Source organism: Vidua macroura, chromosome 17, assembly GCF_024509145.1.
Source record: "Vidua macroura isolate BioBank_ID:100142 chromosome 17, ASM2450914v1, whole genome shotgun sequence".
NCBI classification, from domain to species: domain Eukaryota; kingdom Metazoa; phylum Chordata; class Aves; order Passeriformes; family Viduidae; genus Vidua; species Vidua macroura.
The window spans coordinates 10358070-10382920 of NC_071587.1; the positions used below are offsets into that span (position 1 = coordinate 10358070).

General features: G+C 50.4%; 1 protein-coding gene across 1 annotated transcript in view; it reads left to right on the plus strand.

Moving 5' to 3' along the window:
- The first annotated feature begins 1592 nt into the window (after window positions 1–1592).
- LAMA5 (laminin subunit alpha 5) overlaps window positions 1593–24851 on the plus strand; it is an 85747-nt gene continuing 62488 nt past the window's right edge. Inside the window, exons 1-2 of the mRNA XM_053993331.1 lie at window positions 1593–1913; window positions 7641–7793. Of these exons, the coding sequence (XP_053849306.1) occupies window positions 1599–1913; window positions 7641–7793 (468 nt within the window). The 5' untranslated portion in view covers window positions 1593–1598. The remainder of the gene's footprint in view (window positions 1914–7640; window positions 7794–24851) is intronic.

Sequence of the window (24851 nt, forward strand, 5' to 3'; positions counted from 1 at the left end):
CACAAGTCCTGATGTCATGATAATGTGATCGCCGGGAAACAGCTGGCGCTGGATGCTCCCGATGGCGTGGGGACTCCGGCACTGCACTCCTCCCCCTCCCCATCCCTGCCGGGAGCCACCCGCATTCCCGAGCAGCACCTGGCTGGAGGGCTGCGAGTGTCCCACTGCCTCCAGAACCCTGTGGAAACCTGACAATAAATCCATATATACACTTATATACATTTACAGTGCTCCAGATACAGCAAGAGGGATCTTTCAAAAGCCCCCAAAAGTGCTGAAATCAGTGTAATTGCAGAGCCTGGCTGGTGCACACCATGTGGAAATTTGTGGAGCTATATATTTGAGCCACACACATCACGTTTTTGGGGGTTGGTTTTGGTTTGGTTGTTTTTTTTTTTTTTTTTTTTTTTTTTCCTTTTTAAAACTTTTCATACTTAAGACACTAGTTTTTTCAAGAGGACTGGTACGTCCTAGGCTGTCCACAGAAAATAAGAAACAAAGAGGATGATGTGATGCAAAGAGCAAATGCCCAGCAGCAGCCGGTGAAGACCTGGACACGCTTAAGAGCTTGTTTTGCTTCCTGCGGGGTTCAAATGCCGCAGCAATCCAACTGTTTGGAGTCCAGACCCGGTCTCTTGGTATGTCCTAGTTTAAAGATGCAGTCTTGTCCAGTTCAGGCACAACATTTCGTGTGTATTATTAAATTCTTGGATTTTAAAAGAGTCTGTGTTTGCCAGAAAATCAAAGCAGTGGTTTGATGACTGATGCGTTGCTCTGTATTTATGTTCAGGTTTTTATCTCTAAAATGTCTTCCCCCCCAGCAGCATATAAAGAGCTGGCAGTGCATGTGTCCTTGCAAGTCACAGCACGGAGGGATTGTCCATGGGCAGCCAGGGGATGGGAGAAAGTTGAGTTATCGCTGAGCTGCTTCCTTCCCCCTTAGGTGAGAAGGTAAAGTCATTTCCCCAAAGCCATCCTTTCCGGGGAAAGTGGAAGTAAAATTTTCACTGCCCAAATTAAATGAGAACCCACAGCATACCTCGAGGAGCGCGAACTTGGTTTGGTCAAGCCTTCCCCTGTTTTGTTAATTAGTAATGGATTTTTTCCTGTAGATAACCCGATCTATCGGTTAATGGAGTTTAACGTACTGAAACACCAGCGAGCCGCCGCGGGCATCGCAGCCCCGCAGATACAATGGGCACATTGTTCCCGGGGGGATCCCGTCCCCGTTTCCTTGGGAGGGGGCGGCATCACTTCACCCCACTCGGCCTCCCCTCGCTCCGGCGGGGCCGGGGGGTTCCCGGGCCGCCAAAGGGTTAATCGGGGCGGCGGGGCCGGGGGGTTCCCGGGCCGCCAAAGGGTTAATCGGGGCGGCGGGGCCGGGGGGTTCCCGGGCCGCCAAAGGGTTAATCGGGGCGGCGGGGCCGGGGGTTCCCGGGCCGCCAAAGGGTTAATCGGGGCGGCGGGGCTGCCGCGGCCCCTCCCCGCCGCCGGGGCTGAAGTAGCGCGGCGGCGGCGGAGAGGGGCAGAGCCGAGCGGAGCCGGGGGGAGCGGAGTGGAGCCGGTGCGGCAGCGCTGCCCGGCCCCGCCGAGCGAAGATGGCGAAGGCGGCGGAGCGGGGCGGTGCGCGGCGGGCGCTGCTCCCGCGGCCCCTGCTCCTGTCCCTGCTGCTCCTGCTGTCCCTGCTGCCGCTGCCCGCCGCCGCCCGGCCGCCCGCCTCCTTCCCCAGCGATGTGAACGGGCACAGCCTCCACCCGCCCTACTTCAACCTGGCCGAGGGCACCCGCATCTCCGCCACCGCCACCTGCGGCGAGGAGGCGGCGGGCGCCGGCAGCCGGCGCGCCGTGGAGGATCTGTACTGCAAGCTGGTGGGGGGCCCGGTGGCCGGGGGGGACCCCAACCAGACCATCCAGGTACGGCCGGGCCGGGGGAGGAGGGCGGCTGGCGGAGCCTCGCCGGGGCTGCGCTGGGCTCCGAGCCCCGCTTTGTGCGCTCCCGGTGGCGCCGCGGAGGGCAGAGGCTGCGGGGCCGGGCGGGCAGGGCCCCGCTCCTGTGGGGAGCGCGTGTTCCCACGCATCCCTCGGGCGGAGCTGGTCCAGCAGCCGCGGGTGGGTCGGTGCTGGGGGCTCAGGGAGGGAGGGGTGGTCCCAGGGCATCCCCCGGCATGGGGACACGCACGTGCTCGGTCTCTCTCCCAGCCTTGCCAGGAGTCGCTCGCATGGAACGCGGCTCGCTGGGCTCTCGGGGCTTTCTTTTTAAAGTTGCAGGTTCTTTGTGTTCATAAAAGCCCGGGCAAACCAGCACCCAAATTCCCTTTGGTAGTCAGGGAATCGTTATGGTAAATGTGATAGTGATTACTTTGATGCGTCTTGAACTGATAATGTTTACCTTGATGTGTTTTAACTCCGCCGTTCCCCGTGTGTTCGGTGGGGCATCGGGATGAGCAGAGGGGAAAGTTACGAGAGTGGATTTTACAAGCGAATGTCAGGTGATTTATCTCAGGGGTCCCATTTTAAGCTGCCCAGAGGGAGCTTGCAGCCAGGAATGTAGACGGTAAAAGCTGCAGTGCAGTGTAACAGCTATGGCTCCCTTGAAGGGAGGAAAGAACAGTTGTAAACGGGCTTGTAAAACACCAGGTTTAGTTGCAGGAACTCCAGACCCAGTGTCCCCCCTGCGGGCAACCCAAGCCGGGAAGAGCAGCTCTGATTTGAAATGCTCTTGCAGCCTGAAGCCGTGGAGCCGCCAGCTGCTGCTCAGTGTTTGCTGCTTCTGAGAGCCGCGGTGCCGCTCACCTGTTGCGGAGGAGCAGTGGCGTTGTCCCCGTCGTACGGAACGACAAGCACGAGCAAAGGAAATCTGTCAGTTTCTAGGACCGAGCCTTTCTCGGCCTTTTGGTGGGGGTGGCTTTGTTACAAGATCATTTCTGAAGCATTTTTCTCATTCTGGCCACATTCTCCTGAGTTAGTGCTGCAATGGGAATTTTTCAGCTATTGTGTGGTTATGACACGGAATTTTGCTGTCTGTGTAGTATAAATGGTTGAAGATGTCACTGGCTGGCAAAAACCTGCTGTATCTTGGGAGCCTTGCCACCTTTTAAAGCCATGTTTCACTTCCCTGCACTGTAAAATAGTGTAACTTGGAGAAGCTTTGCCTGAAATCCCAGTAGCAGGAAGCTTACAGGGACCTCGATGTAGTAACTGAGCCTCCAGTGAGGCAAAGTAGTAAGGAAAGGTGAAGAAGTAACTGCTGCTCTGTGCGCTTGCAAACAAATATGTGAACGATGTCCCAAGCAAAACTGGGAGGATAAGGCTGCTTGGAAAAGCTGGCAAATGTGGGTAATGCATTTATCACTCCACGTGCGTCCATCTGTGCTCTGGCCACCCTGCTAGCTCAGCATGACACACAGCACTAAGGATGCTGCTGACTGAAATAAACCCTTCAGGCTGTACCAGCTCTGGGGGTAGCCCCAGCATCCCCCCACTGCCAAAGACAGCTCCTGAGCTGTGGAATTCTGCAGCGACCCCCTCCTGTCCCCTGTGCAGTTCTGGCACAGGGGGGGCTTTGATCTGAGCAGCACTTCCCAGGCCAGCGGGCTTCACTCAGTCTGAAAGCTTTAGAAAATTCCTTTTGTAGTGGCTCCTTTCCATGACCACAGGCAGCACCTAAAAGGGAGGGGAGGAAACAGGAGGCATCAGAACAGAGGTCAGAGTTCCCAATTCATCCCCTTTAGGGGTCTTGGCACCACCCGGTGACTAAAGCAAGGAGGGAGGTGGGAGGGAAGTGTTCAATTTGAGCAGACTGAAACAACAATAATGAACTCCACATGCATGTCCTCACTGCCTGCGTGTCCCACCAGCCCAGAGTCCCTTCCCTCCTTCATTCACCTGCCCCTTACTGCTCAGATGTGATGTGCCGTGGCATAAGGAGTTGTCATCAGCAATACTGGAAAAATGCCACTTGGGATCTTGCAAGAGACATCCACATGCTGTGCTGGTGAAGGGACATTTGCTTGATTAAAGACCTGGGATAAACATTAATACAGTTGTCTAATAAATTAATTGAGTCAGTTCTCTATTTTCTGCTGGTTTAATTTGACATTATAGAAGGCTTCAGAAAAGGGAGTTCACTGACTTTTAAACATGATGGTCTTAAAATGCCAATAATCATTAAGTTTTCTGAAGTAAACTGCTTTAAAGACACTTGCAGTGGTTTTGGCACAGCTTGTGGGAAGGCTGTAAACCTTTTCAAGGCGTTTCCTTTGCTTTATTCAGGGCTTTTTGGCAGAAGACTGCATTTCCAACTGTGGGGGGCTTTTCAGTCTGGAAGGATGTGAGGCACAGCAATGCTGAGGTGTGCTGAAAGGGACTTGCCTTGGAGGTTTGTTTCCCTTGTCAAATTCACTCCTCAGTGTGGGTCAGCCCTGCCTTAATGATAATGTCTTGAGGATAAGGCAGAAGAGAGATCATAGGTTGCTTTTTTTAAGCTTTACTGGAGGTGCTGTCTTCCAAGGCAGACAAGTCTGCAAAGGCACAGCTGTGTGCTCATCTTCCCCATCCCACCCGTGTGCCTGGGGGCTGTTCCAAAACATGCAGGGATGGTGCACTGCTCCTCAGGGTGGGGCAGGGCTGTAGATTATTACTTCAGATTAGGATTGTAGCCGTGAGGCAGGTTACTGGCATTAATTAAAGCAATTATAGACCTTAGAATTTACGAACCTACAACAAATTTGACTGATTTCAAGGCAGTGCTGCTTGTGCCTCCCTCAGAAGCCTGTTTGAGAACAGCCCTGAGTTCTCAGCACTGAATTGCAGCCCTGAGCTATCCTTGCCCGAGCAGTGTAGGCACTCTCTGGCCCTCTCACTCTTCCAGGTGTTGATAACAGATGAAATCTGAGGCTGTTTCATCCCTGAACATCTCAGAATTAAGTAGCATTCTCTTTCATACGCTGCAGTGTCAGTGACCATTTGTGCTGGTGCCTCTTTATCCCATGTCCTGTCTCTGGTGGGTGGCAGAAGGGATCTGGCTCAGCCCAGGGCTCTCAGTGCTCCAGGTGACAATTGCTGCTGTACCTCTCAGTATGTGTCTCTTCTGTGTTTGCATCTATGATCATGTTGGATTTCAGTGAAATCACAGGTTTGGAACAAGTTGTTGTTGCCCACAGAAAAGACACATGGTGGTGAGACAGCACCTGCCTGACTCTGTGTGAGCAGCTGATCTGCAGGCACAGCCCCGAGAGCAGCACCAAGCAGGCACTTTGTCTCAAACACTACTTTTTACACCACATTTCCTCTCCTTTTCACCTCAGCCCCAGCAGCCCCATGTTCCCTGTGGCTTTCTGAAAAATCAGGTGAGGGGAGCTGGTGCTGGGTCATGGCAGGGCCAGATAAACTGGGACAAAGCCACCTGTGTCCCCTGAGAGAGGTGCCAGCAGGGTGCCCCGTTGCTCTTTATGCTCAGGGAAAACTTCAAAGTTCCCACTGCCCTGGGCAGGATCAGGCCTTGCAGGTCTCTGGAAGCTGCCCCTCATTCAAACCTCCTCCTTATCTCTCCCTCTTTGCAGTTTGCTCTGATAGTGGCAGTTTTATGCTCTCTGAGGTGCCCTGCAACTCCTTGCATTGCTGAAGTTCTTCCTTTGACCATACCTTTGTAGTGTCCACACCTCTACTGCTCTGGCAACCTGCAGTCCCTGCTAAGCCTGCAGCTCACAATTGCTTTTTAATTAAAATCCTCTTGCTGATGTCAGAACTTCCCTGTAGAGAACCTGACACAACGTGCAGGAGCCTGAGTTGCTCTAAAATACAAATAGCTGGAAATCATTCTGGTCAGGTTTATGTTTGGCTCTAATGAAACAACTAATGAGCAACTGGTGCATCAGAGAGGCTAATCACACTTTGAACAGCAGACCTGGTTCAGCTGTTGATGTGTTCCCAGCCCAGCAGGCTGCCCAGGGAGGGACAACAGCAGCGTTATAAATGTGGAGCAGCTGATCCTAATTTTTACTCCCCTCTTACTCAGCTTGAGTTGACTGTCTCCCATCAATGTGAAATCTGGGTTCAAAATGGTTTTTACATCTGTGGCAAGAATTTAAAGCATGACAGTACTTTTTTTTTTTTTTTTTTTGTTATTTATCCTTGTTTTGTAACCTTGCCTGACTTCCCCCCCCCTCACCTCAGTGTTGTGTGTTGTGCAGCAGAAGAAATTTCCACACAACCTGTTGCACCGGTTCCCATTAAAGGTTTGAGCTTGAAGAGTTGGGTCAGTTTTATCTGGTCTGCTCTCCCTGCTGGCTCAAAGCATGTCCAAACCAGCCTTGTGACCTCTCTGTACACTGAGTGCTCCCTGCATGTCTGTCAGGGTTACCTGGATGGTCTCAGCTCCCCTTTTCTTTGGCCTTGGGCTTGCCCATCTCTATTTTCACATCACTAGGGGAGTTAATTTTAAAGTGTTCTTGTTCAGGATAACTTGTAATCCGTAATTGTCTGCAGCTAACAAAGTGTGTGGTAACAGGGAGTAATGCTGTGAAATCTGTTTCCTTTCCACTGAGCTTTCTCCAGAGTTTGGAGCATCTGGAAAATCACATGCTCTGCACTGGCCTTGTCTTGCCTCAGCCCTGGCAGGGGCAGGAAGGGGATTGCCTGTCTTGAGATCTTGTACCTGGTGTAATATTAACGCTGGCTGCAGCTGGGACAGGCAAGGGCAGCATTCATGCCTGGGGATAGCTGTGCCTTTAAAAGGAAAACTGCCTGTAACACAGCTCCCTTCCAGGCTGTTCGTAGCAGCAATTCAAGTGACACAACAGTGGCTCCACATAACAATTTGCCAGTATTCAGGATGCTTTGCAGGTCTCTTTGAGCGTGGGTCAGATTCATTTGTCCATTAATGAGAGAGAAAGAATTACCCCTAACAGCTCAGGTCTTTGTCTGATCCTGCTCAGGAGGTGCTGTTAAAGTTGTGGGGTTGTTTTCTCTGGCAGCGTGTCCATGGAGCTGACAAAGCCACTCGGGGCCACAAAAGCGAGGCAGAGAAGTGGTGGCAGTCCCTGGCCAGCTGACAGCTGGGGCTGTCCCTTTCTGGCCTTGCATTGCAGCATCATCAGCAAAAGGAGCTTGGCTGCAAGACTGAGCTTGAAAATGTAGCTGAAAGAGCTGTATTGTGGAATGAATAGGTGGGCAAGAAACAGATTGCAGGGAGCTGGGCAGAGGAGCTGCCAGTCTGAGTCCATAGAAAGGACTGAATGGTTCAGGGCAGGGGTGGGTGTGAGTGGCAGCCTCAGCACAGGAGCTGCTGACCATGGAGTTTGAGCCACTGCTCTCCATTGCAGTGCAGCTTGTCCCTCAGATGCTCCTGCTTCTGGTAACCAGTCCTTTGAGTCTGGGATCCTTTGTCCATGTTCACTGCATATCTGAAATTCAGAAGGGATGCTGCTCTGAGCAGCCCAGATTCTGCACTGGGTGGCTGTGGGGCTTTTGAGCCTTTTCATGTGCCTTTTTTGCACCCACACTTTAAATTGGTGCAAACAAAACTTTCTGTATCTTGATTTGCACTAGCAGGCTGTATTTTCTGAATTGCTGTGATACCTGACCGCTCTGTACCACGTTTTTCTGGCCAGAGTTAAATGTTGTTTTTGTACTTTCTGCCAGGGCCAGTACTGCGACATCTGCTCCTCTGCAAACAGCAACAAGGCCCACCCCATCACAAATGCCATTGATGGGACAGAGCGCTGGTGGCAGAGCCCCCCTCTTTCCCGGGGGCTGGAGTTCAACCAGGTCAACGTCACCCTGGACCTTGGACAGGTAACACAAATCCTTTCTTCATTACGTTGTAGACCGTGCTGGTGAGGAGCTGCTTTTCTGCTTCTGAAATCCTTTAGCGGAGCTCACTGGAAGTGTGGAACAAAATCCAATCATTTAATGACAGGGCAGGAGGCTTTGGTTAAAATAGGGAAGGGAAAACCTCTTGCCTGTTTGTAATATTAACTACATTGTGGCCTTTGTTGTTACTATTTAGATCTTCCCAAAAAGTTGAGTCACTTGAGGAAACTCATCAGGTTATGTAGGTGCCATTCCCCTTAGAGGGTACCTGCCTCTCAAAGGGAGGCACTTGGCAAGGCCTCACCCCAAAATGGGAAAATACAGCCCTGAGAAATTCAAGGCTCTAAAACTTTTAACTGGTATGTTTACAACTCTTCAAAAAACAGCAAGTCCCTGCTGAAGGTCTTCCTATAAAAGACAAAGGATGGCAATGGATGTTTGGTCTCTAATGGTGGCAAGTCAGAGGGAATTACCATTTTAATAGCAGAGCTGCCAGCCCCTTCTCTGCCACCTCCTCTGCTGCTCCTGTCCCTCTGCAGAATGTCCCTCTGGAAATGGAATGTTCTCTGAGCTCCCCCAGCAGCAGAGATGTCCTGGCGGAGCTGTGGAGGCAGGAAGGTGTTGTAAGCCTGGAGAGCAGTGGGATGTGGGTCTGCTCTGTGGTATGGAACTGCTGCTCCAGCTGCTGGGTGGGGGAGCTCCTCAATCCTTGGGACAGGGGACGTGTGAGGCCTCTGCTCCCTGGCAGCCTGAACCCTTGTCATTCAGGGTTTGGGACATTTGCTCTGTTAGGCTTTAACACTTGAGCAGGTATCTACTGAAGTGGCCCCATGAACAGGTAGGGATGGGCTCTCACCTGCCAAGAGATGCTTCCCCAAGCTCTGCTATGAGTCCTGCAGCCCCAAAGGCCAAGTTTGGGACCTCCGTGGCTGGGAAGTCTGTGGGATGGGGCAGTTTTGGAGTTGTGGACAGCTCACCTCTCCCCCAGGTAAACCTGTTTGTTGTGATTGCTCAGCAGCCTCTTGGGGGCTGAGTCACGGCCCCGTTGGGAGTTTGCTTTGTTTCGCAGGGATTTTGAGATTTTTTTTTATACCAAAACTTTACAGTGACTTCACAGGTAGATCTTCCACTCTCTCTGCTAGAGTAAAGGCTCTTTTGTCACTGCAATTTGCAAGATGCCTGACTCCAAATTTACATCCAGAGCTGGCCAGTCTGTATTGATGGTGATACCCTTCAGTTAGATGACTCAAGCACACACTTTTGTCCCCAGGACTGGCCCTGCCTTGCTGTAGCACTCGTTCTGAGTCTGCCAAACACCCTTCATAAATTTATTTTCTCCATGAGTGCCAGCTGTCTCAAGCTGTGCTGTACCAGCAGCAGTGAAATATCTGCTACTGCCCAGGGCACAAGAGCTGTGTGGGCAAAGCCTCCCGGGGCTGCACACGGGGAGCTGAGCCCTCCCCAGCGTAGGTGGCATCTGCTGCCTCTCTTAGAAACGTCCCAGCTGGCAGGGATGTGCTGCTGGGTGGATGGCTTTGCACTCCCTCCCCCTGTGACCAAGGGCCAGCCTGCAATGTGGCTTTTCTGTCACTGCTGCTCTGCAGAGGGATTTTCAAAGGGCAGCTTTCCTCCGGAGCGTCTCCTCCTCTTTGTCATTCTCCCTGGCAACTTTCTGGCTTTAGGCCAGAGCTAACCCAGCTGCACCGTGTGCCTGCAAGCTGCTGAGCTTGGCTCACCTGGGATTTGCAGCCTTCAGAGCTGCTGTGCTGGGAGCCAGAGCCTGGAGTAATTTGGGAGGGCTTCAGTACTGTTAAAATGGAGCTGGTCTACGTTGACCTTCTCTCTCCTGAGCCTGTTTGCCCTCAGTACCCAGGGAGGTGGGACTGCACCATCATTTCTGCAGGATTGCTATCAGAATTTGCATGTGTGGTGCTGGAGGCAGATGCTTCACGTGGTGTGGATTTTCTCTGGGCTCACAGCCCCTCTGCTTCCCTGTCACCTTTGCAATACATGATAAACCCAGCTGGTCCCAAGAGCAGCACAAGCCTAAATAAAGCTTCAGCTGGTTTTAGTGGCTTCCCCTTCATACATGGACTTATTGCATGTAATTGCCATAATCACCTGTTTATGGTCCTGGTGAGAGTCAGTTCTTTGCTTTAACTCTTTTGTTTTGGTAGGTCAGGCAATAGAAACAGAATAAATGTTAGAGAATCGCCAATTTCTTCCTTTTGAAATTGACCCTGGTTGAAAGGATAAAAGAGAGAGAAATTCTTGGGACCAAGTGTGGTCAGCAGGGCAGGTGCAGGATCAGGCCAGTGTACCTGGCAGCCAGGCTTTCCAAATTCCTTAGATACCAGTGAAAACTGCACAGGTAGCAACACCCTCCTAGGCATGTCTGACAGCAGGGCTTTTTTCTGGCTGGCAAACAAGGCCTCTCCTTGCTCTGTGTATCAATCTAGAGAGCTCTCGGGCCAATTAATGTTTAATTTAAGGGACTCACAGCCACTAAAAGCTTTTGTCCCTCTGGGGGCTCACGAGTGCCTGGAGTGCTGATGGCACCGAGGGCACACAGGGCTGGCACAGGGGGCTGTGGTGTCAGCTCCTTCCTTTGCTGCTGTGCTTCCCTGCTGGCTCCATCCCTCTCCAGCCATAAGTGCTTAATTACCAGCTGGAATCGGGTTTCTCCAGCGTTTGGTGAGGCTGTGGCAATTGGGAGAGGGTCAGTTAATTAAGCAGCCTACTGCTCTTTGCTTTTTGCTGGCTGGGAGCTTGCTCTCCTCACAGGGGTGTTAAAATCCTGTGGGAAGGAGAGAAGGAGGAATATTCACAGCCAGCAAATAAGTTCCAGAATGGCTTGGGCTGGCCACCCAGCTGGTGTGAGGGTATTAAACACTCTCCTCACGTCATAGTGCCAGCAGCAGCCTAATCTTAATGGCTTCATCAACAGGGTGCATCAGGGCTCCCACCATGGCTTGGGAAGGGGCTGTGTCCAATTATCTGCTGGGGAGTTGGATGGGAATTACCCCTGCTGGTACCTTGTCTGTTCCTGCCTCCTTGGGGAGGAGTGATTTTTCTCTTCAGAATTGTTGTGGGAGGAAAGGAGGAAAATTGTGTGTGCAAGAGGAGGAAAAGTCACTTGAAGGTTTCCATGTCAGACCCAGATCTGAGCACCAGAAATATGACAAACAGCTCCAGGGAGGAAAGATAAATGGATTTTAGGAGATGCTGAAGTGTATGGAGAAGGAATTTTTTTTTCTTGCTTTTAATCCTGATCTTTTGCTTATTATATTTAGGATAAGTGGCTGGGCCACTGCAGTAATTTGGTGTAAAATACATCATGGCACCATATGAAGCACAGCTCAGGTTTTGGGGAGTAGAACTGAGGGTGCTCTGCACTGAGAGGACACTGCTGTCACTGGTCTATCTGGATTTGTCAAAATCCCAAAAAGTGGCTGTCCTACCTGGCTTGGAGGGCAAAGGTCCACGTTGTGGTGGAGGCTCTTAAACTTGCTGTGCTGCTGCTCAGCTCCAGGCTCTTTGCTGTCCTGCCTGGAGCCTCCAGGCCAGCTGGAAATGAGAACGTGCCTCTGCTGCAGAGGGACAGGACACCATGACTCACAGCCACCATGGGAATTGTCCCCTGTGATCCTGCTGTGATTAAGTGCCACAGTGGGTGGAGGGGGAGGAAGGGGTGTGATGGAAGATTTTTTTCCCCCCCCCAAAAAAAGGTCGTTTGAGTCAGAGCTGACAAGGTTTAAGGAAATATGAATGGCTGGCTCCCTGCCAGAGCCTGACATCTTCCTTGCATGAAGGTGAACCCAGGCCAGCCCTTCCTTGAGATGTTTATGGATAGTTGGTGCTTTATGATAAACTCTGGGGGAGGAATGCTTGCAGTCATGCAAGAGCAGGAGCTTCGTGCCAGTGCTTGCTTGAGGTTAATTACTGCAGTGAGAGGGTGGCTGGGTAGCAGCCCCCATCTCCTCCTGCCTCGTCTGCTGGCCCTAGTGACACCAGAGAACAGCAGGATTTCACACTGAAGCTTTGCAGAGGGTTTTGGTTGATACCCCAAAGGTATTTAGTTGGGCAGTGCCTGACAGAAACACTGACATCCATTCACTTCTGCTGGGGAGAGAAGAGAAGCCTCCTCCTTTGGAGACCTCCAGAACTCCTTGAAATGCAGATCCCTTTGGGCTTAGAAGCAGGAAAAGAAGGAAGTTGCATCCATTGGTAATTCACAGAGATGGAAAGGAAATGAGAGGAATTGTGAGCCATGCTCTGGAGCCAGTGCCAAGGTGGGTTTTGTAGTTACTGGGATGTGTCTCAGCAAGGGAGTAGATTGATAACCTTTGAGGTGCTTTGAGAAGCACCTCTTGAGTTTTCTAGTAATTACAATGAGATCTGCCAAAGCTGCTGCATTTTCTGGCCTCTGAGCTACTTAACCTGTTCTTGCCAGGCTCTCCCAGCTCCAGAGTAAAGGTGTTGATACGCAAAACACACGAGGTGCTTCAGCCCTTGGCAATAGGCTGCTGGTCTTTCAGTGTGAAACTTGGCTCTAAAGGAGCTGGGTGTTTTTCCTGTGGTGGATTTTCAGGACATAAACCTGCTTCCTTTCCCTTTTGCACTGCAAACGTGGCCCCTCAGGACCAGCTTTGCACAATGGTTTGATGTGCAGGATGCCTACAAATGTGCAGGTGTAGCCAAATGCCTGACTTGCATGAACAGCTCAATCCTTGTTGTGTGAACTGTATTCTTGTTAATGAGTATTAAATTCTTACTCATCTTTGGCAGATCTGGACTGGGTTAGAACTGGCCTAATGCTAAAGCAATGCCGCTGATCCAGAGCATGGTACCTTGTGTGTAAAACACTGACATTTTCTTTCACTTCAGTTTCTCACCTCCCATGTATTTTCATTTAGTTGAAATAGTAGTGGGAGCTGCTGGTAGAGGTCTTCAGGAGCCCTCCGTGAAAAGCACCTGGAAGGAAATCCCTGCAAACTGATGGGCTTGAGGCTCACCTCCCTGTTCCCAGCAAAAGCTTTCAACGTGAAGATGAATCTGATGTTTATTCTCTGGCTTAATGAATTGAAAAAATCCCTCTTGCGGCAGTTAACTCATGAACTCCCAAGAGAGCACTCAGGGTTCTTCATGAATAAAGATGATTTCCTAGAGGCTGCTTTCCCTAGGCTTGATGTGGGATAGGGGTGATGGTCATCCAAGCATTTTCAACTGAAAACCATTTTAATTTCTCCCTTTTTTCACCTTCTTCATTTCTGTTGCTTGGGAGCCCTTACAGCCTCCGGGTGATGAAGCTGCTGCTTACATTTCCCTCGAGGGCACTCTTGTTCATTCTTGCTGTACACAGGGGGAAAGTTGAAGTCTCTTCTTTTCCTTCCCCTCGCTGGGCATGTCTCCTGCAGCATTCATCCCTGGAAAATGCACAGTGTCCATTTCTCTTGGGGCCACAGGCTGCCTTACCTGCCTGGTGTTTTTCATGGAACATTGCAAGAATAGGGGAGGATTTAAGATATATATATATATATATATATATATATATATATATATTTTTTTTTTTGGTATATGGTTTTATTTTTCTTAACTTTTCTCACTGCTGAGGAGTAACTATTTGGTAATTACTCCTACTTGGTCCTCACTGTGCTGGGGCACCCCTGTGGGAAAGGGGTAGGAGAGCTTAGTGACATTTATTGTGAGCTTTTGCACCTTAAATAAAGGGCTGGGGCGTAAAATCTCTAACAAAGACGTTCTTTCTCCAACTTGTTCTCTGGCTGTTGGAGCAAAAGCAGCATTAAAAATAAAGCACATTAAGTAGGCTGAGCAGAAATCTTTTTTACTTTCAACAGCTGAGCCTGTGGTTTCTTCTCCTTTGTAGAGTCCTCTCCAATTGCAATAAAATCCTTCAAAACTAGATCAGGATCTTTGTTTATAGGCTTCAGAACTGTAGCTGCCTGATCTGAGATGGTCTGTGGCTCACATTTAACTATAGAGCGTGTTCAGTGCTGCTGTCCTTGCCCATGGATGTGGAATGGAAGCAGGGTGTACATTTGTAATGCTTCTTCTGGGCAAGGCAGAAAAGGTGTGACTGGGAGCTGGCACTGAGCCCAAGTGGATGGGTCTTCTCTCCCAATTTATTTAGCACTTTATTGTTTAAATTAACTTAGCTGTGAAGTCTCTTCTGTTTCTTCAAAGCTGAGGTTCCCCTGACCTGGACCAGCAGCTATTGCATTTTTTTTCTTTTTTTTGTGCTGATAAAGTGTGATTTTTGCTTTCACTTAGCGCAGAAAGGTCGAGAAGGGCCATCTGCCAACTCCCACCAGATTCCTGGCTCCAAGGGCTGTGTGGGAGCCGCTCAGGTGAGCAGGAAGGGAGTGTCTGGTTGTTAATCAAGTGGGGATCTGTCTCCTCTGGCAGCAAGAGCAGACCCATCCTCTCCTTTTCAAACAGCCTTGCCAAACTGGATGCCAAGCTTCAGAGCAGCCAAGGCTGAAACTTCTTTCCTCTTTGCTGCTGCTGTTGGTTGCTGTTAAGGGTAAAGCTGTGCAGAATACTGGTGTAGGTAAATCACTGGTGACACATGAATTTTAATTGTATGCTATGTTTATGCAAGTCATGAACTAGTCCTGCTTAAAATCAGTCTTCCAGAGCTGCAGTGAGTAGAAAGGATTTCAGTTGTAACATCTGAATCCCAAAAGACCTGCCTTGCCTCACGTCTGCCAGGCTGTGAGCACAGGGAGGAGCAGGAGGCTCTGGGCAGGTCACTCAGTGTTGTGGCACCTTTTGTGGCCTCGAGGAGGTTGTTTCTGCCTGTTCTTTGCATCTCCTACAAATGACCCTTGTGCTCCAACAGCTTAATCTTCCCAGAGGCTGTGCTTGCTCTGCCTAGACCTGAGCCAGGTGTTAAAATAAGCCTCAGCCTCCCCCCCCTAGAACAGCTCCAGGTAATGACTGATGAAAGGATAATTGCTGGTTCTAAGAAATGCATGCAAGATTTCCACTCTAGTTTCTCCCTAGGTGTTGTTGCCTATTTATAACATTGGTGTGATGAGAAACAAAGAGGCTGACAGTGAGGTCTCCTGCCGTGGAGCTTCTTATTTCCTCCAGCCTGTCCCTTCTTCTCAACTCCCTGGGATTCTTCAAAGATTAGGAGAGAGCCTCGGGCTGAGTGTGGCTGGGGAGAGGTCAGGCTGGAGTAGGGGAGGCTTTAGCCTGTAATGAATAGCTGGAAGGCAAGCCTGGTAATTCCTTGCTGTTCTCCTGGAAAGTGTCTGCTTGGCTGGGCTGGAAAACAAGAGTGTGCCTTGACTGGGGTGTGGGTCCATGTGCTCCGGGGTCAGCTCTGCCCGGGCCGTGCCTGGCTGTACCAGGTGAGTTAAAACAGAGCAGGACTGCCCGGGCCAGGCCCCTGTTGGTGTTGTTTCCCTCCCTCAGAGAGATGTTGTAGGGAGATTTTTTGGGATGGTCACTATAGCCAGTGGAAGCAGAGAGGTTCACAGCTCTGACACAGAGCATGCTGGCATCCCATTAAGTGGTTTAGCATTTTCTGTGCTTTGGCTTGTCCCACCTGCAGAATGGGAATACTGCATTTTATCTCCATTTTCTCTGCAGGAGCCTGTGTAGCACCAGACCAAGCTGTTGCAGAAGAGAAGGATTCCTTGAGTCAGGCTCTTGGCTTGCCTCTGTGCAGCCCCTTCTCCTCTGTCCATCACTTTTTCAGCAAGTGAGAGCATCCCTCAGCCCTGTGGGTGCTCATCTGTCCGTGACCTCGTGTCCTGCACTCACCCCGAGGGCTGAAGCTGCTGAAGCTGAGGGCTGTGAGCCTGGAGTCACTGCCAGCCCTGCTCTGTGGGTGGGACTGAGAGGCAGGCTCATCCAGTGGCATTGCACAGCCAGTTTAGTTCTTGCTGCTTGTCCTGGTTGGGATGAGAAGCCCCTCAAGTGAGCTCTTCCTGCTTCCTGGGGCTCAGTTCCAGGAGCTGTCCTTGCCCTCTGCAGCTCCAGCACAGCTATGTCCTGGCTCAGATCCACAGGACTGGCAGGGAGGATGCTAAATACACTCTTGATCATCTGCCTAGTCAGCTTTTCTGCTCTTTCAAGCCTGTTCTAGCCCCCTGCACCTTTCTTTTGATGCTCTACCAAGCCTGGCTCAGCCCTGCATTCATCTCTGCCTTATCCTTTTATTATAGTCATAAATGTGGGCCTTCGGGCTGTGCCCAGCCTTGATCCTCAGTTGTTTCCTGTTTTCTGGAATCAGTGCTCTTCAAATTCCAGACTTCCCCTCCTATGTGTAATGCCAAGCAGTGCAATAAATAGTTCACTGCTTCCTGTTTGATGGAAGTAAAAACGGAGATCAGTAGGAGGGCACAAGGGGAAGGTGCATGCCTGGTGTGCTGGAGTTTAAGAGCAGACTCCGGGTCAGTGGCAGTTGATTAGGGAAATGTGGCCTATTCTCACAGACCTGGTAACTGAGGTTTTGCTTCTGGAGGCATCCTGGAGGTTAGAGAGGAGGGATGGGAACAGGGATGAATCGTACTGAGACATCCAGGGAGGAAGAGGACAAAGCCCTGAGAGTGACACATGGATGACTCTGCACAAGGCAAGGACCAAGCTGTGGTTTGGGGCTTCTTTGGTCATCAGAGACTCTGACAAGAATGAGAGGAATGACATTTTGTTCCCCACAGAAGGACTTGCCAAGCATAACTATAAAAACGCCTTTGTTAGCATGAGGTCACTGCTAATGGAAGGTGGGTCTGGAGGCTGCCAGCTCCTGTTTGTGCAGTGTAGGAAGCCACGTTGCCTGTTTCCTCCAGGCACCCCAACCTGGCCCCAGGGCTTTGGCAAGGCAGCCAGACAGGGGCAGGGAGAGGATGAGCAGGCATCGGGGCCGGCAATGGCTGCTGCACCAAATCCTGCCAGGACTTGTCAGTCAGAGCTCCTGGAGAGCAGTGTTAGGATGGTAGTTTGACATTCTTGTCCTTCCCTCTGTCAAACAACAAAACATTGATGGGAGATGATGTGGCACAAAGCACCATGCCACTTATTCCCAGCCATGCACATCTACCTGGAGAAGCTGGGGTTCAGCAGCAAGGTTAAACCAGCTGAGCTCCTCTGCTGCGTGGTGTGCATGGTTATCTGGAAGCTACAACAGCTTCCCTTAGAAGATTTGCTTTATCCTGGAAGATTTGCATATCACTGATGGTTTTTTCCATGAAGCTGTGCGCTGTAAACTGCGTCTTTGATGGAGCAGATTTCCTGGCAAAGCTTGTGTTTATATCTTGCTCTAGTTGGTGTGCCCTGCCTGAGAATCACTTTGCATCTTCTGCTTGGCATCCGGAGTCCTGCCAGTGGTTGTTTGTGTAACCCATGCAGGGACAAGCAAACAGGCAAACTGAGAATGCCACAATTTAGTTTTTAGTTTCTCTTTCCCGTTTCTTTCTCTGCCTGCTTTCATACAGAGCTCTCTCTCACACACGCACACTCAGCTGAACTTTATTTGTGGCTTCCTACAAGTTCCCATCACTGTGGATTGGAGCATGCCCTGTGCCCAAAATCCAGCTGGCATGCTGCTGTAGCCATCTCTTGGATCTAGTTAAATGTGCATAATGCCAAGCCCCAATGGGAAGAGGAAGAGAATGGCTTTCTGGTATTTGCACATAGTTGCAAACTGTAAACACAGGCTCATGACTGCAAACAGAAATCTGTACTGCTGGTTTCATCGTGACTTCACTGTTGTTGTCCTGGCTGTTTGCTAAAGCTGTTCCTTAATCCTATTCCAGGCTTTGGCAAAGTCTGCATCCATCCAAACTTACTGGGCACAAAGATTTTGGCTGGACTCCAGGAAGGGGTTTGATTATTTCTTTCTCTGCCAGTCGTAGTTTTCTGCCTTGGAGCAGGCTTGCTTCAATTTTCTGTAAATGGGACTGGAAATACAAGGGGGTCCTGGCAGGATTGTGAGGACAAACCCCGTGTTCTTGTGAGCCTTGTGGGTCTGACCAGTAGCAAGAACTCCACAGAACCACTGTAGCTGCAGATCTGTGCTGGTGTTAGCAGTGCTGTAGGGAATGTTAATCCTGCTGTGACCCTGCTATGTGCTGCTCTTGGTCAGCTCACCCGGCTGTGAACGGCAGTGTCATGGTGGGGAAGCCTGCTGACAAATGCTGACGTGCTGCACGGCTGGCATGCAGATTTTTAGAAGAATAAACCTGCTAGCATGTGTGGGGTTTGGCTTTGTTGAAATCTGCTAACGACCAGGCTTTAAAGCCAGCGCTGTCAAGGCTTGCAGGGACCATGCAGAGGAATTCCAGAAAGGCAGAAAGTGCTGCCTGGAAGCTGGGTGCAGTGGGGTTTGGTGCAGGGACCCCTTACAAGATGCAAGGGAGACTTTTCCTGTTGGAGCTGTCATCTTGGTACATGTGGGATCTGGAGCCTGACCGTGATCCAGAGAGGGGCTTTCCAAAACCACTTGGCCCTGGAAATGGTGAACTAAGAAATATAAGGAAAGACAGGCATTTGCCACCTCCAAGAACTGGGTCAGAACCAGACACAAATAAGGTGTCAAAGCTTGAGCATCCATGTGCCCTTCCAAATCCAATGGAGGGAGGATTTCAGCATATTCCTTTTGGGTGTTGGAGAGCTTGAGGTTCCTGAGGCTTGTGTGAGTCATTCATCATTGGCTCTTGGCCATTTAAAATGAAAAGCCTTTCAGGGGCTTTGGTGCCAAGCTGAGACCTCTCACGTTGTGCCAATTTTTAGCTAATTCGTCCTCTTCCGTTTCCTTCCTCCCCTCACCCTTCCCATGCGTGCAGGTTTGTGACAGGATATCCACTTCGTCCCAGGGAATTGGGGGAAATACTTTCTTGTAGCATGGCCTGCTGCCAAGATTTTGTTCTTGTTGCTGAGAGAACAGCCCAAGGAAACCGTTGCAGCTGAAGCTGGCATGCAACTTATTCCTGCAGCTCTGGAAGTGAAGTCTATGACATGTGTTTTCTGATTTTTTTTTAATCCCATAAATGCAAAGAAAAATGACTTGGGTAGGTTACAGACAGGCTGGGTCTGAAATCCTGCCGTTGATGGGAAATTGCTGTGTCACAGACGTACAAGTTGTGCCTTGTCAAGGTTGAAATTGGTCTTGGGGATTTTTTAGTTGAATGAAGAGCTGAAATGCAACAGGCCTGGGGTTTTTAGAGTGTTTTTTTTTTTCCTTTTCTTTTTTGAATTCAGTTTGTGGTAAAGATGCTGGTTGACCATACACCATTCCGTGTGTTGTAGCTGGAGGCTCTGCTTAGTGATTCCCGAGTGCTCCATGAAGGCATAAGTAATTTTTGTCACAAATGCAGAGCTGTATTGATAATGACAAGAAAAGTAGTGAATTGAAGTGTCTGGGACTTAACTCCTTGCTGTGGCCAAAGCAATGATGTCCAGGGCCCTGGGGTGTTGCACGGAGGGGGTGAGCCTGTGGTGCTCTAACACCTTGCTCTGCCCACTGTACCCTGTGGGACACAAGATCTGGCTCCTGTTTGTCACAGCAGATCAGGTTGCATTTATCTGTGTACATGCTGTGTTTTGGTGAGATCCTGACATCCCTGCCCAGGACCTCCAGAAAACTGGGAATGTCACAGAGATCTTATTCACTGCTGGCCACAGAAGAAGCAGATGCTGTTTCAAGTCTCATCCAAAACACAAAATCCTGTTTGTATCCTATGGAAGGGTATTGAGTGTTTCTTTTTTCAGCCTGTGATTTAGCCAAGGGCTTCCTTAGCAAGCTTAGCAAATCAGCAAGGCTTTGGCAGTACTGAAAAGGGTCTCACTATAGCTCTTTTATAGTATTTTTTAAATTTTATTTTTAGTGCAGCAGAGCCTGGGATGTCTGGATGGAGCAGGTCCCAGATTTGTACAGCTCCTAGCATGCTCTGGAGAGCCCGTCCCAACAAGCTTGTGGTCCTGACTGATGGAGCTGTGCTTGTAAAACTCTGGGTGTAAAAACCAGCCTGCAAGCTGTCTAAAGCACAGACAAGTATTCTTTTGTCTGACTTCTCCCTTTTAATTCTAAACTGGCTCAGGAACTCCTCCAAGAATATTTAAATACCTTGTGCAGTGAACCTGTATTGATCTTACTTGCTGCAACTCAAACAACCCCACAGAACATACAGTTGGCAACTTTTGTTTGCTCTGGATGGTAGGAATGTCCTCTTGAAAATGTGCTATGCTTTGGTAAGAATGAATAGAGGGTTTTTCCACCCCCTCTCCAGGTTTCTGAAGGCCAAAGTCTTGAAACGGCTTAGAAAAGCTGCTGAAGCTGCTGATAAGATACGCAGCAAATGTGCTTGAGAGCCTAATGTAGGAACAGAAATGTCTGAGCTGTTTGCTTTCCCCTTAACAGTGTGTGAAAAATTAGTGTGTCTTATTAAGGAGCCTGGGGAATTGTGTGCTCAGAGTAAGGGCTGTGCTGAGCTATCACTCCTACTTTGTGTTATCCCTGGGGCTGGCAGCTGAAACGCTTGGTTTGGAGTCACTGGCAAGGAGAGTGGAGCTCATTTGGACCCTGCAGAGCCCCAGTTGTTGCAGTTTTGTTTTTAACAGGCTCCCTCTGCCTCTGAGCTTGCTGCAGACATAGGATTGCCTCTTGACAGAGCAAGCCCTGTGTTTGGAGATGTGATTTTCCTATCCAGTTTATCGTTTATTTTCTTCCCCCACCACCTTGTTGTTCATGTGTCTCCTTGCTGGAAGCTCCCCAGCACTTTTGGTAGGAGGGCTGTGCACCTGCTAGAAGAGTGTGCTGAGGGCTTTTGGTGAGGCTGTGCTCACACCATCAGGTCAGGGGGAGGATGTTGCTCTACACTGTGTATTTTATACTAGTGCTGCTTTCTGCCTGAAATGTGTGAATGCCCACTCTGGACTGCTCTGACATCCGTGAGGCATCTGCAGAGATCCACTTCCATGAAGGCCAGTTGGACATATTTCATCAGGATGTGGTGCCATGAGAATAACTACGCAGCTATTGCTGAAAAACTTGTTTTTTAACCTCTGAAGTCAGACACACCTGTGCTGTGCCCCCACCCTGGACACGTGCCATCCCATATGCCTGCCCTTCTTTCAGCAGTGGTCTTTATTTCAGTGGTGTGTGCTTACTCACCCAGACCTCTTATCTGCACTAAATCAGAGCTTTCTTAAGCCCTTGTGTTTTCTGTAGCACTCCCCTTATCTCTGCTCCTTCCCAGGGCTGGGCAGTGGGAGCAGGGATCCAGGAGGGGCCGAGCAAGCTGTAAATGCCTGTTTGCCCTGCAGTGATGCTGTGAGGCTTAACAGCAACAGGCAAGGCTGAGAGCACTGTAGGACAGTTGGGTTTTCTCAAATTGCTGGGCAGTTGGGGGTTCTGCAAGTTGATTTTATTTTTTTAGGGTCTGAGGCAGTGGGATTTGTAGTGTGTTGATGCAGTCCAGAATTTGCAGTTTCTTGTGTGGTTTGCAGGTAACAGAAGAAGACTGAAAATTGTCTTGCAGGTTGCTGTCAGGTGTATCTATGGTCTTGTCACTGTCCCCTTGTCCTTCTTCACAACCATCAGAATAAGGGTATTGTGAAATCCTGTGGGAATGTGCCATCCCCAGGGGAGGACAGCAGCTCCACAGCTCACCCCATGTTTTCCCCAGTCGGTAGCCAGAGGTGCAGGTTTGGGCTGTGACACCAGGCTGCATCTGCAGGTGCTGTTTGGGGGGAAACCTGTGCAAAGTGAGTACACCTGGATGAGGTATGAATGCCTGCTGTGGTGCAAGCAGCATATCCTTGGAATAATGTCTGGACAGTTGTACAGCACTGTCAGCTTTGTGTTTGTAAGGCATCTGACCTTTCTTTTGCTAAGGCTTTCAACAAGTCAATTTACAGTCCTGGAAGGGACCACCCAGAGCATGGTTTTGTGGCCAGGGAAAAGGAAGGGAGGGAACTCTTCAAAGAGTGGAGGAGACAAAATGACTCCCATGGCCTGTATATTGATTTCATGAACCGTGGGGCTCCGAGGCAGATGCCAGTCTGCTCTGCTGTGATCTTGGCAGAATGTGACCCGTGTCCCTCAGCAGCAGAGCAGTGGAGGCGATCACGTTTCCCCAGGCAGGTCGGGTTTCTGGAGGCTGCGAGGGTGATGTGCCCTGTGCCTGGGAACGGGGCTGGGAGGCATTGCAGGGGAGGCTTTGGCTGTGCCTGGTAGGCACACGTGTAGTGCAAACACCCACCTCAGCAGCTCTGGAGACCAGTGCCAAACTGCATTGCTTGCAGCTATGCTGTTTGCATGAATGGATTTGCCTCCCTGCCTTTGAAGATGATGATTCTCTTTTGAAAACAGGACATCAGGAATCTGTTCTCAAGACGTGTTGAAAGACACTATTTACAAATGTTTATCCTGGAAAATATTTATAAAGCTCCCCTTGGGAGCAGATCCTTACAGTACAGTGGCCTCCTGTGGACTGAAGTGCAGCTATCTGACTGCTCATGAGCCAGACCTGCTCAGGTTGGTGTCCTGCTGAGACCCCACTTCTTCCCAAAAGCCATTTATTGCAGACCCATGGTTCATATCCCTGTTACACATGGGGCTGTATTCAATGCTAAATTGCACTTCAAGGGCTCTGCCTTTAGAAGAACTGCAGCGTGTTTAGCAAAGGGTAGAATTATTTTATTATTATTATTTGGCTGCTCTAAAGGTATTTTAGGACATTCACACCAATAAAAGATCAATAAAAGCTTCTTGTTAATCTCCTAGTGGCATGATGTGCTACAGCAATGCTACTGCTATCTGCAAAGTACCAGCCTTGTGTCCTTGGTTCTTGCTCCAAGGAGCAGCACAGATTCCAGATTTCAGCAGTGTGGGGTGCACTGTCCCTGCCTGAATCAGAGCAAATCCCAGAGCCCTGATCAAGATGAACTCCTGTGCCTGTGGTGCTGATGGTTGCACACATGCACTGGGTGTTCCAGGCGTGCTGAGTTTGTAATCCCCTGTTCATGCTGTATCCATGACTAGTGAGTTCCAGTCCTTTTTTTTGTGTTGAGGGATAGTGAATTGCCCCTGGTGATGTTATTTTGTGGGCAGGGAGTGGGGATAAGGACTTGGATTTCTGCAGTTGAGGGACTGATCAGTTATCATGTCCCTACACTACCAGGAAGGAGGAAACGTGAGATGGCTGGGCTGTTGTCTTTGGTGCCAGCATTGGAAAGGCTTTGGGGTTTATTTTCCCCACATCCCAACATCAGCAGTGAGTCGTGGTGCAGCTCAGCATTCCTGCCCTGCGTGCCTCAGTGTCCCCGGGGCTGGGACAGGATGTGAGCATGTTGGTGGTGTGGTGGCCCTGGCTCAGGTTGCTGAAAGGGAGAGGGGTGACAGGTGCGTGGCTGGTGGTGCATCTCCCTGTGCTCTGCAAACAAAATCCACCCAGATTTGGAACTGGGTCAGGAGCATGACCCGAAACACACCGATGGATGGGCTCGAGGAGTTCTGGGCTGTGCCGCTTCCTCCCAACCCTGGCTGCTGCCTGAGCCAGAAATTCAGTGTGAGAAATGTGAGCAGGTGGATTAGTGCTGCCGCTGGCTCGGTGCTGACTGAGCAGCAGCAGCACTCAGTGATGTGCTTTGCAGTTGGCTCTTGCTCTTTGTGTGCCGAACCCTTTCTGACCAGGGTGGCTGGAGGTGTGCTGAGAGCATCAGTCTTCAGCAAAGTGAAGCTGTTGCAGTTGGGATGGGCTTCTCTGTCAGCAGCAAGACCTGCTTTGGGCAGCCCTGGGGCAGGTCAGAGGAACATGGGGCTTTACAGGGAGCAGAGTAAAGCTGCTGTGGATGTCTGGGCCACGGGGGCCGCTGGGCTGGAGAGCAGAGTGACCGCACGTGTCCGCAGCGTGCGTTCTCTTAATGCGTTGTTTATTTGATGTGCTGTTTGTTCTGGCACAGCCCGGGCCCATGCTGGGGTGGATAATGCTGGAGAACAGCATGAGCTAACCCTGCTTGTCAAAGAGAAGGCTTGAATTTGCCAGAAGCATCTTTTCTCCCAGTGGCTGGTATGTGGCAGCCAGGGGTTGAGGAAGGGAGGGGAGTGCCTTTGCCTGTCCCCAAGGCAGGGGATGTGGCACACTTCATTTTTGGAAGTGCCTTTGGTGTTCAGCATAGCTGCAACAAACCCGGACAAAGGCTTCAGGCTTCAGTTACCCCACAGCTGCAGGACACAGAGTGCATGGGATGGGGCATCTGGAAAGGCTTTGGCTCTGGATTCTGCCTCCCCTTTTCCCTCACATCTTCTGTTGGCCCTTTGAAGGGTGTTGGGTGCTTTCCACAGGCAGCAGTGACAGCCAGCCCACAGGATATGGCCATGGTGGGGACAGGCAGCAGCCTGCCCCAGGGGGACTGCCTTGTGTCCCACCACATAGCGAGCTATCAATTTCCTGTTATTGGCTGCAATAACACAGCGCCTGTTTAAAAACAACCCGCATTAGCCCTCCCTCTGAAAGAATTTGAACCTGTCATGAAAGTTAGAGGAGAAACATTTTCCCAGGCATCTCATCCAAAGTGGAGCATTTTTGTTCTCGTCAGCCGCTTGTGCTCCTGGGCAGAGCACTCAGTGTGTCCAGAGCAGGGGTTTGCTGAGCTGTGGGGGCAAGGAGCACTGACCTGGGGAGTGCCCATCCAGCAGGACCTTCTGTAGCCTGGAGTAGAGGCAGATTTGGGCAGCCTGGCATTGGCTTTAGGTGCTGAATCAGCCATGGCACAGGGCTTCCTTGGCAGATAATGTGTAGCTGTGCAGCTGCCTCCAATGACTGCCTCCAGACCTTGAGATGCACTCAGGGTGTGGAGATCAATGGTGTTAACATGCAAGGAGAGGAATGGGGACCCTCTTATCCTTTGAAAGGGTTAGTGTGAGGCTCTGGCCTGGGCAAAGCAGTGTTTTGCTTGCAAGCACATGTGCCAGTTGTTATTCCCTGTGTTCATGCTGACACAGGCTGGAGGAGTTGGTCCTAGGGACACTTTGAGGCTGGGGGAGTGGAGGGACCTCACTTGTCA